This window comes from Sus scrofa, chromosome 13, assembly GCF_000003025.6.
Source record: "Sus scrofa isolate TJ Tabasco breed Duroc chromosome 13, Sscrofa11.1, whole genome shotgun sequence".
Lineage (NCBI taxonomy): Eukaryota > Metazoa > Chordata > Mammalia > Artiodactyla > Suidae > Sus > Sus scrofa.
Genome location: NC_010455.5, coordinates 151,752,399 through 151,771,426, shown reverse-complemented (window position 1 = coordinate 151,771,426; position 19,028 = coordinate 151,752,399). Strand labels below are relative to the sequence as shown.

Here is a 19,028-nt window from a genome sequence, read left to right as displayed (position 1 = left end):
ATTTACTAAAATTGATTTTGAAAATGTAATCCCGTGCATGACGATTTAAGGTTATTTGGTAGTGGGAGCAGTGATGTCCTCATAAATAAAGTTTCTGAATGTGGATGGGGAGCAAAAATTCTGATTATCACGATTAATATTCTTTATGCGAATTGTTTTCAATACAGATTTCTTCAAACACTTCACAGTTGGGTGGTGCTGAACCTGTAAAACGCTGTGGAAAGTCTGCACTCTTTCAGCTGGCAGAGGCAAGTGTCTTACAAATACACTGACTGGAAGATCTGGAAGCTACAAAAAAGTTACTCATAACAGTGTTCCCATAACTGTACCATCTGACCTGTGACCATAAAGTGTGTTGTATCTTATTTTCAACAGTGAGAGGGTTAACCTGTAATTTAAGGAAAGTGGCATTTTGCAAAAGTCATTAAGCATTGGAAAAGGTTACCCAGGGAAACTGTGAAGTCTTTCAGAGATGGTATTTTAAAATAAGGGCAGTTTTTGTCTCTCTCAGGTTGGTTAGGTAAGTGGATCCTAAACCCAGGAGAATGAATGGCCTAGGACATTTTCCTCTTATCTGATTCTTTTCTATCATCTATAAAAATCCCTGGAAAGCACTACTCTTAAACCAGGTGGTTGATGTTTTAACTTTGGGTTTTTGTTCTTGTTTTTTTCAGTGAGGAACTCAAATGAAGTGTTTCTATAATAGAGTGGTTTTGTAGCATCTATCAGTTGTACATTTGAGGTGACATGGGTATAAAATGCTACTGTTCCTGTGGCAAAATAAAAATAGGCTTTTGTAAAGCCTGTGGAGGGCAGAGCCCTCCCCTGGGGGATGGGTGGGGAGGAAGATGCTGGGAGTGGTTGTTGCTGGGGTGGGCGGGAGCAGGGCCTTCTCTGCCAAGCTGGGACCTCTCTGCCCTAAGGGAGTATGTGGGAGAAAATGTCTCTTAGCACCAGAACTCTAGAGTAGCAGTTTTCTCTTTTGGTGAGACAAATCAAGAGGTACAAAATGGGAACAAAAAAATCTCTATATGAAACTGTCTTTGCCTTTTTTCTGGCTTCCTTCCAATGCATTTCCTTCTGGGTTTTTTTTTTCTTTTTGGTGGGGGGAGCAATATGGTTCTTTTATAAATGCTTTGAATTATTATTATTATTATTTGTCTTTTTAGGGTTGCACCTGCAGCATATGGAGATTGCCAGGCTAGGAGTCCAGTTGGAGCTGTACCCTCCAGCCTACGCCACGGCCACAGCAACCCTACACACAGCTCATGGCAATGCCGGATCCTTAACCCACTGAGTGAGGCCAGGGATCTAACCTGCATCCTCTTGGATGCTAGTTGGGTTCATTAACTGCTGAGCCACGATGGGAACTCCCAATTCTTTGAATTATTGAACTTAATGGGGCAACTTGTAATTTTCTAAATTTTATGGTAGCTTGTATCATAAAATTTAAAAGTTGTAAATATCTTTAAATTAAGCTTTTGAAGTCCAGCTGGATCCAAGTGAGAAATACAAAAATACAAAGGCCTGAAACAGTAAAAAAGCATGCAAATAGTGGAACAAACTAACCCATTTTTGTTTGCTGTGAAGTTGACATGCTTCTTGTATAAGACAAATTCAGACTCAAATAGAGGGCTCTGAATGACTAGAAAACTTTTGAATACCACAGGGAATAGTTTTAAAAAGACCTGGGTGAGTCAGTGGCAGGGTGCTCTTCCAGACAGAACTAAAATGGTAAAGACCTGGCAATGAGTGTGCCTTTAGAGTAGAGCTGTAAACATGTCCAAGTAAACAGAGAGACCATGAGGTCATGAACTTATCTAGTATCTTTAGGACAGTATAGATTGGCAAGACAATCTATTTGGAATAAGTGATTATTTTCTTAAATAATGTGAATATATGGCCCTGTCTGTGTTTCCTCATGTATTGTGTGTGTGCGTGTGTACATATACAGCCATATACATAGGGTCTTTTAAATATTAAGTAACACTAAATTATAAAACTACACTATGAATATCACTATGAATATATATTTATTAAATAGTTTTGTATTAGAAATATATACGCTTTAGAGGTGCTTTGCTGTGGAGGGTGCTAGAGAGATGAATTTTTCTTCTCATTTTCTTTCTTTGGCATAACAGTCATTAAAAAAAAAAAGGATTCCCCATTAAATCAGAGCTCATTAAAAAGAACAGTCTTTTAATTTGTAGGGATGCATCCCAAATATGAAACAGATGCTATGGTTTAACAGATGTTTGAATGCTTGGTATCATAATTTAAAGGGGTAAAATGACTGCAATAAGCCTATTCCAATTATAGCAAATCAACTTAGACTCAGACTCAGTTTCTTATAACATCTGAGTAAAAATATATGCTTTGGATGAAACAGGGTAGCTAAAAAATAACTTACCAAGAAGATCTTCTCACACTATTTGTACCACATGAATATGATGCTGTAATGCTAATAGAGTGTGTTTTAGAATAACATCCTAAAGCCTTCCCAGTTTCTAATTAAGCATAAATATGTGCACAATGGATTAATCAGCATCTCCAAATAATCACCAGTAGAAATATTCTTCCTCAGTTATTTTTTATTGTGTATCCGATGTTCATTTTCCTTGAACAAAATATAATATTTAATTATTTTGGGTACCTCCTTAAATATCTATAACAGGGTATTGAAGAGGATTTTTTTCTGTGGCCCCGAATTGGTGCTGTTGCCTGAAATCCTCAGGAGCAGCTTTTAAATTCACATCTTGCAAAAGGAAAGCCACCAACAAGGCAGCTTTAGTGTGGGCTGGATCCTTCTCTCAGGGTTTATAAAGAGACAACCAATTCAGCTCCCATCCCATCTTCCACTCCAGGGGTTACCCCTCTCGTCCCCACAGTAACCCCATGGTGGGGGCATCTTCAGCTCTGCAGTCATCTGGAATAGGGTGGCTTTTCTCCCTGTCCTGGAAGTGCTTCCCCTTCTTCATCCCTGGCCTCTGTCACGAGAATGAAGAGAGCTCTGCGAGAACCCCTGTGAAAGATTGGGACTGGTACTGCGACACATGTCTTCTGATGTTGCTGTGCCCTTCACCTCTCTGACCAGGAAAAAAGAGAGTTGGAGGACATTGGCACCAGGGAGAGACTTGGAATAGCCTGCTGCACTCTCTGTTGTGGCCTTGCAAAGATGCATGAGTTTTCCAGGGCCATGAGAACAAGCAGAAAGTAGTTCAAGCAGGAGGCTATGGGATGGTCATGGGGAGTGGCTGGCAGAGGGCAGACCTTGGAACATCCCATGTCTCACTTTAGGACACTCTGAGGAGCTCCCACAAGCAAAAATGATGTTCAGCTAATTTGCACCAAGACAGCTGCAAATACTGATATACGAAAATACTAAAATACTTCCTGTTGTTAGTAAAAAGACTGGGACCCTACCACCTGAGCAACTCTGCCAGCATCTCTGAGCTCCGGTGATCCTTCCGGCAACTGGAGGGCCCAGCAAGGGCCTATGGCACCCTGTTCTAGCCCTGAGACCACACCACTTCTGATCACTTGGTACCCCTGCCTCTTAAATGTTTTATATATCATCTCTGTCCTTGGCATTCCCTGTCAAGGTCGTTCAGTCTTGTGTGAAGTTAACAGGAACAAAGAAAGATATAACCATGGACAGTTAGTTTTACCTCCATCATTCCTTTTTCTGTCGCTTCAGCTGGAGGCTTTATGTCTTGTGAAGGAAGGGCCAAGAACCAGCCCAAGAACTTACCACTCACGATTCCCAGCACTGTTCCTGTGTGTGGGCTTGAGAGAAGGAATGAATGAGGAGCCCTCCCAAAGATAGGGGCTGTTGCTTGCAAAAAATGTCTTGTCTTGGCAAGAAGTAAGAGATAATGTAGGCATATACTTATTGCTGTGCCCTACACCCACTTGAGCAAGCAAAAAGAAAATTTGAGGAGGCTGGCAGCAGACAGAAAGAGACTTAGATGGGCTGGCACTCCCAGATCAGGCATTGTGAGGACCCCTCCCCAAATCTCAGCACCTGGAGCCAGGAGATGCCCTGGGGAAGGCCCTGCTTTGGGTATTTGATTGGCAGTTCAAACTGGGTGGATTTGTAATAGCTGAAAATGACTTGAAAATTCTGGGATCTATTCCAGATATTTTTCAGGACTCTGCTCCAGCTAGGAAGGGAGATTTGGCATTGTGCAGTTGAGGTCAGGGCATGAGAAAAATACAATTCTTTATGTCTGAACCTTCATGAGGTTCATCCTGTTCAGCTAATCAGTTAATTGGTGCAGGTACCATAATATACTGTTTCCTTCCATTTTGAAATGAATTAGGTCATGTCATATAAAGAACAGCAAAGCAGCACAGTAACTTCCTGGAAAATCACTGTATATTACAGTGGCTCAAGTTGGAGGACACACAGAGACATCTTTATCTGTACAATTTAGCAAAGACAGTTCTACACTTATAAAGATCTTTGTTACTAAAATTGCCTGCTATAATAAATGGGGCAATTTATTCTAACAGTTATTTCTGAGGGTCTATTCTGTGCCATTAACAGTGAGGTTCTGAAGCTACCTGCATGTGGATGTACAGATATTTTTATTACAATGAGGTAAACTCATTCTAAGATCAGTGGTATAGAAACATCTTATCTCTGGATTCAGTTTTGGTGTTTGGAGTGCCACTAGGGGCTGGAGTATAAGCCTAAAAATATTACTATTTGTTTTACTTCTAATTTTTCTTTCTTTCTTTTTTTTTTTTTTTTTTTTGCTTTCTTTCTTTCTTTTTTTGCTTTTTAGGGCCATACCCACAGCCCATGGAGGTTCTGAGGCTAGGGGTCCAATTGGAACTACATCTGCTGGCCTACGCCACAGCCACAGCAACGTCAGATCTCAGCCACATCTGCAACCTACACCACAGCTCACGGCAACGCCAGATCCTTAACCCACTGAGCAAGGCCAGGGATCGAACCCACAACCTCATGGTTCCTAGTCAGATTCATTTCTGCTTCGCCATGACAGGAGCTCCTACTTCTAGTTTTTCTTAAATAATCTTCTGTGTTTTTTAAAACATTATGCAATTTAATAGAAGATTTTATTTTTTTGTTGCAAGTAAGTTTTATTATCTAACCTTGGGTAATAATGACTGACATCTATCATCTACTGTGCACTAGGCACTTTTCTAAGTACTTTATATGTACTCATTGAATTTACACAGCTATCCTCTGGAGTAGGTACTATTATTATTCCCCTTTTAAACATTGAGAAACAAAAAGTCAGGGAGGTTTTATGACTCGCCCAAGGTCACATGGACAGAAAGTGTTAGAGTCTCTCTATAGCCTGGGCTCTTCAACACTAGGCTATTCTGTCACCCTGTTTTACATGAATATAAGACTGCAAGTTGCTTGTTATAGGAGTTTGCATGTTATAGAAGGCTCTATGGAAGACAGCTCACTCCTACACATATATATATGGCTGAATAAGATGACAGATTGTTCGAGACTGCTGTCAAAGAAACAGAGCTGATATTTCCTTTTAAAAAGTGGTTCTACTTTTGAAACTGCAAAGATAGATCTTACACCCTTAAATAAGTGCCTGTTTGTGCATACACTTTGGAAGGTAGTGTGAGGACTAGAGGAAGTGACGGTGTACGCCTCCTGTCCTTCAGGAACTTATTCTCCAGTTGCAAAGAAATAAAATGTAAAAAGTTTTGAGGGATAAGAAATACATTAATAGTGCAAGTGGTTTCACAGGAAAGCATGCAGAGAAATGAGGAAGCTAAACTGAATGTCTAAAGTGATACCTAATGTGAATGTCTAAAACCCGAAGGGGTGTGATTAACATTAGCAGGAGTGTTCTGGGGACCCAGTGCAGGGGGAGAGAGTGTGAGGAAAGATGCTTCATGATAAAGGGGCTGTTGAGGAACAGAGGTGAAAACTGGCAGCCTTTGGGCCACATCTAGCTTTCAAAGATACTTTGATGGCTCACAATTTGTTGACCTGTATTATATTTTACATTTGAATTAGTGGCTAATATTTTATCAGGAGTTCCCTGGTGGCCTAGCAGTTAAGGACTCTGGCATTGTCACTGCTGTGGCTTGAGTTTAATCCCTGGCCTAGGAAGTTCTGCATGCCGTGGGCATGGCCCAAAAAACAAAAAAATAAATTAAAAAAAGAAAATTAAATTGTAGATTTCAAATAAGTACATACTTCTGACCTCTCTTGAAAATGTAGAGGGTCTAGGAGTTCCCATCGTGGCTCAGTGGTTAGCGAATCTGACTAGGAACCGTGAGGTTGCGGGTTTGATCCCTGACCTTGCTCGTGGGTTAAGGATCCAGTGTTGCCGTGAGCTGTGGTGTAGGTTGCAGACGCGGCTTGGATCCAGCGTTTTTGTGGCTGTGGCGTAGGCCAGTGGCTACAGCTCTGATTCCACCCTAACCTGGGAATCTCCATATGCTGCGGGAACAGCTCAAGAAATGGCAAAAGAGACAAAAAAAAAAAAAAAAAAAAAATGTAAAAGGTCTAGAGATGCTAGACTAGCCTTTCTGCATAAGGGCAGTTGGTCAGAGCTGTTAAGAGGCTGTCCCCTTAGAGAAGTGTTTGTTGTATAAATGTGACTTTCCTCTCCTTTCTCTACTGAGCCCTGACTCTGAGTCCAGCAGTCATTGCCAGCACGCATTTACACTTGTCCACCTCCTCTCTTTTATACCTACCCACCCATACACAGTGGAGATGGTGATTTATACATCATTAAATGGAGATATGAGGAGGATACAGCAGAGAGATAAAGGCAGGCAAACCGGAAATAGATGACAAGAACTAGATGAGCTGGGTAGGAGCCCAGGGCTATGCTAGGAGATTTATGGAAGGTGACGGTGGAGTGTAGCTGCAAGTCAGAACTGTGAGGTGTTTATTGCAAAGCAAAGAAATTTGTTCTTGAAAATAATGAGGAGTGGTTAAAGATTTGGAGCAGGGGTATGCAGAGGTGGGCAGCACTTGGGGAGACTCACTTGGCAGCTGTGTAGAACAGAGTGGAAAGTCTCTGTGGACGTCCAGGTATCAGAAGGCAGAAACCAGGACTAGGGGGGATGACAGTGGGGTGGGAGGCTGCAGGGGGTTCAGTTGGAGTTAATGATTGAGTGAGCATAAGAGGTGGAACAAAAGGGGAGTCAGGAGTTCCCTTTGTGGCTCAGTGGGTTAAGAACTTGACGAGGTGTCCTTGAGGATGCAGGTTCTATCCCTTGCTCGTTCAGCGGGTTTAGGATCCAGTGTTGCCGAAAGTTGCAGCGTAGGTTACAAATGCAGCTCGGATCTGGTGTGGCTGTGGCCTAGGCCAGCAGCTGCAGCTCCAGTTGAACCCCTAGCCTGGGACTTCCGTATGCTGAGAGTGTGGCTGTTAAAAAAAAGAAAAGGTCCAGGGCGGGAGGGAGCCAGAGGTGACTCCAGCCCCGAACTTCAGTGTGTGGGAGAAGAACAGTTTCCAGAAGTTTGACGCTGACATTGGAGCCCGACTTCAGGGAAGCCTGCATGTTTGAACCAAGAGGAAGCCCCTCAAAAGCAGAGATGAAAGATGCTGAGAGGGGAGGGATAACTGAGGAAATCCAATACTGAGAGTCTTGCCAGCTAGGTAAATAATCTGGAAAGCAGAAACCCATGTTCCTCTGAGCACAGAGAAAAAAAAGTAAAGAGCAGTCACCTGGATTTGGTCTGTCATACCCTTTGTCTGTGTTGTACTTTTCTTCGTTGTCTCAGTTGGTAAAACTATTGATCTATAAAGGTGAAGTTGAAGATAGAGGAAGATTGTAGATGTGGATTCAGAGAAATTGAAAAAGTTGTCGTTAACCCCATGTATTAACAAAGGATGAAGATGTTTTTCAGAAATCTCAATGCAATGCTTTTTTGCATTCTAACTTAACAAAAAAACCCTTATAATTTAAAATCAAATGGTTAAGTAAAGATGAATTTATTCTAGTATCTAAAAGTTAAATCTTAGGGAAATTATGGCCCACTTTAAGAAAAGCTGAATAATGATAAAATTACAGAAATTATATACTATATTGACAAAAGTAGGAAAACCCATCCCTTTTGTTAGCACCAATCACTACCAATGATAGGTGGTATTTGATTGCAGCATCTGCAATGAAATATAGGTGGTATTTAATTGCAGCATGTCTCTGTTTAAGTTTTCCATCATGTCCTCAAATTTTTGTTGCGCGTTATCCCTTCCATCCCATTGTAACCCTCCGAAGCCCACATTCTCAGTGTGTAGTTCCCACCTCAGCTTCACCTGCACTCTCACATATAACCAAATTCTAACACCAACGATATATTTGAGGGGGCCTTTCATTTCAAAGTGGTGTGTTTCTCGCCTTTTTGTGCAGAGTTATGAGTCATTTTTAAAACTCCTGAAGCTTCGTTTTATTTCCACTTGCACCAACTTACTTTTGTAGGAACTGAAATGTAGAAAGGCCCTTAGTGACTTCCTATAAGACCTTTGGGGGAGAGTTCAGTAGATGGTCTTTTGGAACAAAGGCTACCTCTACCCCACCCAGAGTCTTCAGAAATAGTATAATTTCTGAAGAAATAGGGAATAAACATTTAAACCACTATTTTACCTGGCCCAATTGTTTCAGCAAACCAAATAGTAAACTATTTAATATGCACAGATTTTAGTGTTGAGACACACTTAGACCACTGTTCTGTGACCAGTTATCTTTTTATAATAAAGAAAATTGAATTTTCTTAGCAGTGATGCTATTTTTTTATCCTCTGAAACCATCAGCCAGTATATTTTTATGGCAGAAACATTCTGGTTCTATTTAATTATGGGAGAAGTGCACATTTTGGAAAACACTGCTAAATGCATGCCATTCTAAGATTATGTCTACACTGTTTTGGCAGATAATAAACCAGTGCAAAGTGATTGTAAACATACCTTGGCTGCAAAACATTTGTTTTGTACTAAAAAGCAGAGATTTTTGAAATGGAAACTTCTTGATTAGTGTCAATGGGTCTGTTTTCACACTCTCTTGTTTTTAATCTAGCTGGATCCTTTATATCAGTCAATGAAAGACAAAATATAATTAAGAGTGAAATAATATGGTACATTTTAGAACTACTTACCCATTTCTTTGTATCAGTTAAAGGGCATCTGCTTCTGTGGTCCTATTTCTTATCTAGTGCATATGATTAATTATTTTTCACTGGTCATTTCACTTAGTCGTTTAAAGCAGGAAACATGAAAGAAATAAATATCTTAACATTTGTAGAAAGGAATACATTCTAAAATGCCTTTGATTCAAAGAGATAAAAGCTTGATGCAGCACAGATTTATTATGTCTTCATAGCTAGTCCCCAGTAACAAACCCTGAACCTAAGGTGTGGTCTTACCTGAACTGAAATGACAGCCTCCTTGAACTCAGAAACATGAAAAATAATCCCTCCATTTTATGTCATCCCTTTGATATCTTTATTGATTTTTTTCTTTGCAATCATTTTGAAGAGGATAGTTTTTTATATATCTGTCCAACATGTGCATCCAAAGGATCTTGGTTTCAACATAATTTTTGCTTTTCTTTTGGGAGTAAGAGACATTTCTTCTAGCACATCACTCTCAAGCTACTCTGACTACACAAAACAATAAGAAGGCTCAGTGTGCGTTCAGTTGCCAGAGGTAAAATTAAAATATTGGTGTTTAATTTTCACTCATGCTCCTGGGAACCATAACTAAGGACAGTGTGATCCCAAACAGTAGCGTGGTCGTGATTAGCATTGTTTTTTATAGACTTGTAATTCTTTTCTGGTGAGAATCAGAATGAATTTTAGATTCATCATTTACCTCGGAACTAATGAACCATTCAGTTCAACACAATTATCTGTTGAATGCCTTTGTTTTGAAAGGTACTAGGATATTCTTGAAGGAGAACACAGAGGTGACCAGGACACATTGTGTGCCCCCTGAGTTATAGTTATTAAACATTGAGTAGTACCCGAGGGAATAGACAATAGATATCAAGTATTTATGCCCAGCATTTGATTTAAAACATTAACATTTTAACTTCCTTGAATACAGCCATGGGAATTCCATCCAGAAGGTGTCCTGCAGATGATTTTATATTCCCACGTTTAAAGAAGGTTATCGTTCAATTTCAAATAATAATGGAAGAATAAATTGTCATTTACTAAGGCATGTTCTGTTTCAAGGCCTGATTAACAACCAACCCTCTATTAAGGGCAAGTTGGCTAATTAATAACAGCCATTAATTCTGTGCTTCCCACAATGCAGTTTTACTCACTTGAGTTCACATTGATTTATGTTCTTTTGTGTCCACTGTGTGCTTATCTGTGTGCACGTCCATGCACAGGAACATAATGTAGTTTGTATTCCTAAGTTCCACTAAAGTGTTGCTATATGTACCCAAAGTAGATGTGAATAGATATGCTTGTACCCAAAAGTAGAACTGAGCTTGATTTTATCTTTAATAACAGTTGCTTCCTGAAAGATAATTGATTTAAGAACTTTCTGAATCTAATTTTGTTGTGTATGGTTTCCCCTCTCGCTATAGAATCATTCAACCCTAGAATGAAAAATTGGAGCAAAGCAGTTAGTCTACCAGGGCCATGATGTGCTATTAATGATACCAGAATGAATATTACTACTAATAGCAGCCAGCATTTATCCTACATCACATAATACCCCAAAGGACTAGTTGTCACAATACATTATTCTTGCTCTGTGCTAGATGCTGTTTTAAGGATGATGCATGTGCAGTTCATTGAACCTCAGTATTCCTGAGGCAAATACTATGTTAACATCCACATTTTATGGACTGGGAAACTGAGGCATAGAAAGGTTTAGAGAAAATGAGCTAATTGGTGGCAGAGCCAGTCTATTGTCCTGTACAGTCTGGCTGTAGAATCCCTGCCTGTTGAAACTGCATCTCAATATAAAATTTGCTCACATCTAAGAGTGATGGCATTTTCTAAGAGTTACTATATCTGTAGGTGCTCCCAGGCTCTGTTTATGTCATGTACAATATCCTAGACTGTTAATTCCTGGAAACATTTAAAAGTTATTTCTAATAATGTTTAAAATCATAGAAAAGAAGATGAAAGCTGGAAATTATTGAAGTCTCCCCCACAGAAGTCATATCTTTATGCTTCCTTCCCCAGAATCAGTTTGCCCTGTGTGTTGGCTAATACCCCAAGTGGCTGCAGACTGCCTTTCCTGGGTTCCTGGGTCCCCTGATTTCCGGCTGAGTCCAGCCAGTGAGAGACACTGGTGGGAGATTAGGGGATGGGAGAAAGAGAGAGTCTGGGGTGAACAGAGAAGGGGTAAGCCCTGGTGGGGGTAAAGCAAAGGCAGCATCTCTTCCATGTATCCAGCTCCCCCCACACTGACCACCATGGGCCTGTCTTCCACTGGGGAGCTGGCCCCTGGGCTTTGTAACACTATTCCTCTCACTTTGGCTTCCTGCTGTTGCCAATCCTTGGGCTACCTAACCATCTCCTGTTTGGCTATCCTCATTCTTCATGACCTGTGTAATCAACTTATTCCCTGCATTAAATTCCCTTGGCTAGATACGCTATAAGTTGTTTCTCTTTGCCTAATTAAACTGTGACTGGTGTACAAGCCATTCTCATTTTCTATTTTGAATGCTTATAAAATAGACTAAGAGAATGCTGTTTGTATTCTGTATCCAGATTTCAGCCAGACTTTTGACTGATAATCTTATGATGTCCTGTAAACAAAATGGAGGGGGGAATATAGACAATTATTAAACACTCTTAGATTGCTTAAGTTTATTAATGTTCAAATCAACCCGATGAAAGGGCTCTAGAGGTTTGCCAGAAGGCTCTGTCCTTGGCCATGTCCCATTCAACATTATTACCAAAGATTTGGACAGAGACATAAAAAGCAAATTTATCAAATGTGTCTATAACACAAAGCTAGAAGGTAATTTAATTCACTTGTTGAAAGGATACACATTGCAAGGAAAAATGAAAAATTTTGTGTCCAGGTACAAAAAACAGAACAATAAAGAATGGGAAAAACCAAGCTTCACAGCATAGTAGGTGGATAATGAAATCTAGGATTTTAATTGACCATAAGCCAAATACAAGCCAGAAGTTTGGCCTGTTTTTTAAAAACAGTCGAGGGCGGGGAAGTTCATCTTTGGTTCCATTAGAAGATTAGTGGCCCTATCAACTGGCAAATAGTTCCACTTTTTATCTAGAGTATTACGAGAAGACTAGGAACTTAATCTAAGAAAGATATTACTAAATTGAAGCATCGGTGTTTTCCAGAATTTATTACGCTTATGTCATTTACAAGCTTTATTTGCACACATTTGTTCACTTTGGCCTCACAGCAGCTCAGCAGAGGATGTACTATTAACCATTTCTCAGCCTTTATATCCTCATGTGGGTTCAAGTATAAACTGCATGGCTCACTGTGTAGCCTTAGGTGAGCAAGTATGGTGCTTGCACACGAGCCCAGCTTATTTCAGTAAAGTCCAGTTTCTCACTTTAGGACCCCATACCACATGTAGATGAGGGGGACCCAACTTTTGAAAGGTCAAGAAGCCTTTACATGCGATGATAAGTTACACCAAGAGAAGACACTCAAAGAAACATAAAGTCTTGTATCTTCTAGGATTTGAGTCTGTCAAGAGAAAAATGGATTAATCTAAGTGGCTTCAGAGAATAACCAAAACTGAAAGGGTTGCAGATTTTTATTCAGTATTTTAAAAATTTCAAACCGAACTTCCTTTTAATATGGTCACTGTCTTTGTGCAAAAAGTTGGGTAACTCACTCTCAGGGATTTTGGAGAAAAATGAATTTCTACTTTGGGAAGAATGCTAAATTAGATCACCTCTAGAATGACATTCAACTCTGAGAGTCTGATTTGTGTGTTTTTGGGTTTTGGTTAGATAGATTTGTGATTTGTAGTTATTTGTTTTATTTTTATAGTTTCTCTTCCAGCAATGTAATTGTTTTTCTTATAATTTAGAATTAACATGCTCTATTTGTGAAAAAAAACCTTTAAGAGCCTGAATCAAGGAAGTAAAGCATGACTAGTGTTCAGTGTAATTACCTTCCCAAGAAATATTATGCCATTTCCCCAAATATGTCCCCAGAGTGAGTGTCTGCATTTGTTCCATTTCGTTCCTAGCTGTAGAATCCTATCAGGGGTGATGAGGAGAATTGTTTTGAAATATATTGAAGCTGAGAATAGAGTTTGCAAAGTGTTATTGGCTTTGCTAAGATGAACCTGTGCAAATGCAAACTGTTGGCATCCCACTGTAAAAACCAGGGTGGGATGCCTGGGTGGCCAAAGGTCCCTGAAGTGACTTATTAAAGGCCACCAGAGTGATAGTAGTTGAAAACTATAAAATTTACCTTCAAGATGCTTTTCTAGCCTTCTTTCCAGAACTAGCATAGTCACTCTCTCCACATGGGAGAGTTATGTTTATGAAGGACCAGAATAATTAAGAAATGAAAATAAAAATTATTTCAAAATTGGTATAAAAACACCAAATTCCCCTGAGAGTAAAGCATGAAGGGAAGATGAAATATATCAGTGTTTTGGAATTAAGATAATATTTGGCTTTGATCTCTTGTCTGGTTAGGTTTTATAAAGGGAAGTTCTCAGTCCTTATAACTGCTTGCTGAGGTCTATAAGTTAACTTATATGATTTCCTGAAAGGGACAGCTCTGTTGTGAATTTGTGATAGTTCAGATCTTCCCAATTCATGATCTGAAGGGCTGGATACTCTTGTCATGTTCCTTTAAAAAACAACAACAACAAAACACAAACTCTTTCACTGTCTCCCTCTCCCCCCACCCCTTTTCCAGTTCTTCCCAGACTTACTAATCATAATGTAATTCTCATGGAAAGATTTGAAAGTACTAGGGGGGAAAATGAGGTAAAATAGCATCTGATGTTTAATTCAACGTATTATCCACTTAAAAATGAATTTTCGGGAGTTGCCATTGTGGCGCAGCAGGTTAAGAACCTGACTAGTGTCTGTGAGGATATGGGTTCAATCCCTGGCCTGGCTCAGAGGGTTACGGATCTGGTGTTGCTGCAAACTAAGACATAGGTCGCAGGTGCCGCTCGGATCCCCTGTTGCTGTGGCTTTGACGTAGGCTGGCAGCTGCAGCTCTGATTCAACCCCTACCCTGGGAACTTCCATATACCACAGGCGCAGCCCTAAAAAGGGTGAAAAAATGAATTTTACGCTTGTTAATTATCTCTGACAACTTGCCATTCTAAAAATGGTGATTTTTCTTTTAAAGCAGAGCAGTTGCTTACTCATGTGCTTGATTTGAGGGCTCAGGAAGCCCTAATAGTGTTTTTCCTCTAAATTGACAATGCAAAGTAGATAAAATGAGTAACGTCCTAGAATTCCTGTGCTGCCCTTGGCCTAATCAGCCTTGTCACTCCTGATGAATTCCTCAAAGGGAATGGGGAGGGGGCGGGGTGTGGAACTGTCGGGACAACATGGGACAGACTTTATTTATTTTATGTATCTTTAGTCTCCTGCAGTGGTCCTGGCACTTGGGGGCTTTACAGGGAGTGTTTATTAATGAAAACACAGGTACTGAAAATGAATTTTACAGTGAGCTGTAATTTCCTCTTCTAGACAATAGCTTTAGATTGCAGTTTCAAAATACCTGGACGCTGGAGAAGAAGATGGCAAATTTCTCCTTTAATACCCTATATGTGAAATTTTAGAAATTTAAAAACTTAACCAAATTGCTGCCAAAGGAGTTTTGGCATTCAAAATTTTTCAGGTGTTAGGGAAAATGAGAAAATACATGTATCTTAGAGTATGCCATTAACCTCCCCAGTGCATATTCAAATTCATGAAGATTTGATAGCAAAATATGAGTAGTCACATTAAATGAAATAAAGTAACACATTAAGCAGTTTCATAATAATTCTGGTCAGAACTTGCAGCCAAGTAAGTTCTAATCAGATCGAGTTTGCCCTCAAATGAATTAATAAGAATAATAGCAACAAACCATCAATTATTTTTCAGAGCTTTTGTGATCTTCAAGTTATCTAACAGCATTTGTGGACCTATGATGTTTTATTCGCTAACCAAAACCCTCTGTAGTTGTTTAATGTTACCAATTAATTTTAAGTGGGTAGGTAGAAGTTGTTGCTATTTCCCTCATTTTCCCAGGAAAAAAGTAAAGCTAAAAATCTGAATAGAGTTTTGGGATGATTTTCTAAGTCCTGCCATAAGTACATCATCTCACTTAGACCTCACAGAATCCTCTGAGACAACTGTTAATCATCATTTTTATTTTACAAAGGCGACAGAAGTAAGGAACAAAATGACTCCTAGGTGCTAAGGTAGCAAGTAGCAAAATTAAGACTCAGACTCAGGTCTTTGGACTCTATCTAGATCCCATGCTTATTTTACCAAATCTTGTTTTCGTAGGCAAAGCTTCCTTAGAAGCTGGAAAATGAGAATTTAAGTACAGAGTTGAATGAATGTATTTCTGAAGCCTTTTATTAATTTGAATGACTTAAGTTAGTTTGGCATAAGTGGACTTGTCATTGTAAAGTTTGAAGTTTGGTTTGGTTATTTTTTTTAGAGGTTGTACTTTAAAAATTTAATCTGATTTTTAGTAGGGAATAATGGTATTTTTGATTGTTCTCTCATATTTGTTTTAACTGTTTAGATGTGCCTGGCATCAGAGGGGGTGAAAATGGAGGAATCAAAACTAATAAAAGCAAAAGAAGCAGATGGTGGAAGAATTAAAGAATTGGAGAAGGGAAAAGAAGAAAGAGAAATAAAGATGGAGAAACCAGATGAGGCCAGGTTACAGAAAGAAGCAGATGTTGAAAAATCAGCCAAGGAAAATGGAAGAGATTCTAAAGAATTAAGAAATTTTGAGGAGCTGCGAATGGATGATATAATGGGAATAAAAATGGAAGATCCCAAAGATATTAAAAAGGAAGAATTAGAGGAAGATCAAAAATGTAGTCACTTCCCTGACTTTTCTTACTCTGCCAGTAGCAAGATAATAATAAGTGATGTTCCCAGTAGAAAAGATCATTTGTGCCATCCTCATGGAATTATGATCATTGAGGATCCCACCACACTTAACAAGCCAGAAAAGCTGAAAAAGAAGAAGAAAAAAAGCAAAATGGATCGACATGGAAATGATAAATCCACACCCAAGAAGACTTGTAAAAAGAGGCAGTCCTCAGAGTCTGACATTGAGAGTGTCATATACACCATTGAAGCTGTTGCAAAGGGAGACTGGGGCATCGAGAAGCTTGGAGAAACCCCTCGCAAGAAGGTCCGCACATCCTCCAGTGGCAAGGGAAGCATTTTGGATGCCAAGCCACCAAAGAAAAAAGTGAAATCCAGAGAGAAGAAAATGTCAAAGGAGAAATCCTCGGACACCACCAAAGAGTCGAGACCTCCAGATTTTCTCAGTATTTCTGCCAGCAAGAACATTCCTGGGGAGGTGCCAGAGGGTATAAAAGCAGAACCGTTGACCCCCACGGAGGATGCGCTACCACCCAGCCTACCTGGACAGGCCAAGCCTGAGGACAGTGACTGTCACAGAAAAATAGAGACTTGTGGCTTCCGGAAATCCGAGAGGTCTTGCAAAGGTGCTCTTTATAAAACCCTGGTGTCTGAGGGCATGCTCACCTCTCTGCGAGCTAATGTTGACAGAGGTGAGTGACGTCTCCCCATCCGAAAAGAACATGGAAGCCTAGCAGAATTTCTCCCTTAGACCTATTGAAAAGAACCGAAATCAAAAACAAAATAATATCAGGATAATAGTTCTCATTTGTGTAGTTCTTTATGGTTTATAGATTATATACATTTGTCATTTTACCTCTATGCTTTTAGCACCATTGAGGAGAGTTTGTATTCATTCTGTACATAGTTCTCAGCATGTAAGCATTCAAAGATATTCAGATCTTTTTTTTTTTTTTAAACTGGCGTGGGGCTGGCTTTTTATTTTGAAAGATCGATACTGCATGTTTAGAGCTCTTATGCTGGTTTTTTAAATTGACAGAAGTAGTATTCTGAATCAAGCAGATATGTTTAGCAGAATTTTGACCTGTGGGCTCTAGAAGCAAATAACTTATCTAGCCCATCAAACCTGTAATTGAAGTGAAGAGCTCTTTAAAACTTAATGGTATCTAGAAATCAGTTAAGGTATATGCTTTTATTCCCTGACTATTTCATACAAATTTATCTGTTTTGAAATACGGTGTCCAGCTACCCCTTGCCAAGCTAAATTCCAGCCATAGAGATGTATGAAAATAGGACTAAAAAGTCCTGTATGAAGATTCTTGGGAGTACATAGTTCTCAGTGATGGCATTCCAGTAAGTCTTAGAGAAATTAGAATTAATGGTGCCCACCAGGAAAGGGCTTCCACACCTTAGGCTGATTGTCTAATGGAAAAGCTAGTAGTAGTTAGTCTCTCATGAGTCACGTAGCACCTGTTGAGTTATGATGGGACTGTGGATCTGAAATCTGCAAGTTATATTTTTGCATGTGCTGTTATTAAAAGTGGTCTATCACGAATCCCTCTGAGGACTCTGACGTTGTTACCAAGAGCGTCATGCATGTGATGATTTCTCTTCCGTTCCGATATCCCAAGCCTACCCTTTCTTTTGAATTTCCTTAGGGAAACGAAGCTCAGGAAAAGGAAACTCTTCTGATCAGGAAGGGTGTTGGAATGAGGAAAGTTGGACGTTCAACCAGATTGGGACCAGTGGAAGTAAGAAGTTCAAGAAGACAAAGCCAAAGGAAGACTCTCTCCTTGGGTAAGTGCCAGTGAGCAGTCGACCACCCTGCACAGACCCCAAATGTGGTGGTATTTTCAAGGTAAACAGATCGCTAGCTACTTATTCTCTTGAGTATCCAGTCAGCACTTGCTGCAGTCTCAGTAAGCACATGAAGGAATACAAGTCAGGTGTGTCACATGGTTCCTGCTGTCAACACGGTGTGAGTGATAGTGTCATTCATGTTTTAAGGATAGTACAAAATGTATAGATTTGAGACTTGGGCCTGAATTTGTGAGGTTCATCTCATATTAGTGGTGTGACATTGTCTATCCTTAATAGTGCCAGGATGCATTTCCCATCTGAAGTTTACGATGGATGTAAGTATGTTAAAATTTTGCTAATTTTATATATGGTATATGCTTCATTTAATAATTCTAAAGATTATGTACATGTTTATAAAATAATGACAATTGAAAACAAGGTAAAATTACATTTCTGCTTTTTTTTTTGTTTAAGCTATATTCTATTGATCCAAAATAAAAAATATTAGACTGAGTATTCTCTTGGTTCAGAGAATATTTAGCAATGAATTATCTATTGAAATGGAGTATCAAGAAATAGCATACATCAAGATAAAATCATTAAAGATTATTTCAGTTTTATTATATAAAACAGACTGTTTAATACCAATCTTAACATAAACCATTTTGTTAGGAGATCCAGTGCTTTCTATTAGTGAAGGAAGCATCTATCTATTTAATTGTACTGTTTTGAAATCCCTTTGAGGTTTCTCATTAGCCTAATTTGAAATATATACATTGAGTAGAAATAAATACATTTTAATATATTTTCCATTTTTTATAAGTGTTTAAAGGTATGCAAGTTTTATGCATTGTATTATACACTTGGTTTATTCATAAATATTTTCATTTCTCTTTTTGGGATAATGTACATTTTCAACTGGACATTACAGTGCTTTAAAGTCTAGTTCATCTTGGAGTTCCCAGTGTGGCTCAGCAGTAATGAACCTGACTAGTATCCATGAGGATGCAGGTTCGATCCGTGGCCTCACTCAGTGGGTTAAGGATCCAGCATTGCCATTCGGCAGTGTAGGTCACAGATGAGGCTCAGATCCTATGTTGCTGTGGCTGTGCTATATGCCGGCACCTGTAGCTCTGATTCGACCCCTATCCTGGGAATTTCTATATGCCAAGGGTGCAGCCCTAAAAAGCAAAACAAACAAAAAAGTCTGGTTAATCTTAAG

The 19,028-nt window shown here is 39.3% G+C and overlaps 1 protein-coding gene across 26 annotated transcripts in view; it reads left to right on the top strand.

Annotated features, from left to right (window-relative positions):
- Positions 1-19,028, top strand: part of BBX (BBX, HMG-box containing) — a 286,716-nt gene that overhangs the window by 233,665 nt on the left and 34,023 nt on the right. For all 26 annotated transcript variants that reach the window (XM_021070468.1, XM_021070469.1, XM_021070466.1 and 23 more), the window contains 3 exons: positions 168-248; positions 15,690-16,698; positions 17,665-17,803. In XM_021070468.1, coding sequence (XP_020926127.1) covers positions 168-248; positions 15,690-16,698; positions 17,665-17,803 — 1,229 coding nt within the window. The remainder of the gene's footprint in view (positions 1-167; positions 249-15,689; positions 16,699-17,664; positions 17,804-19,028) is intronic.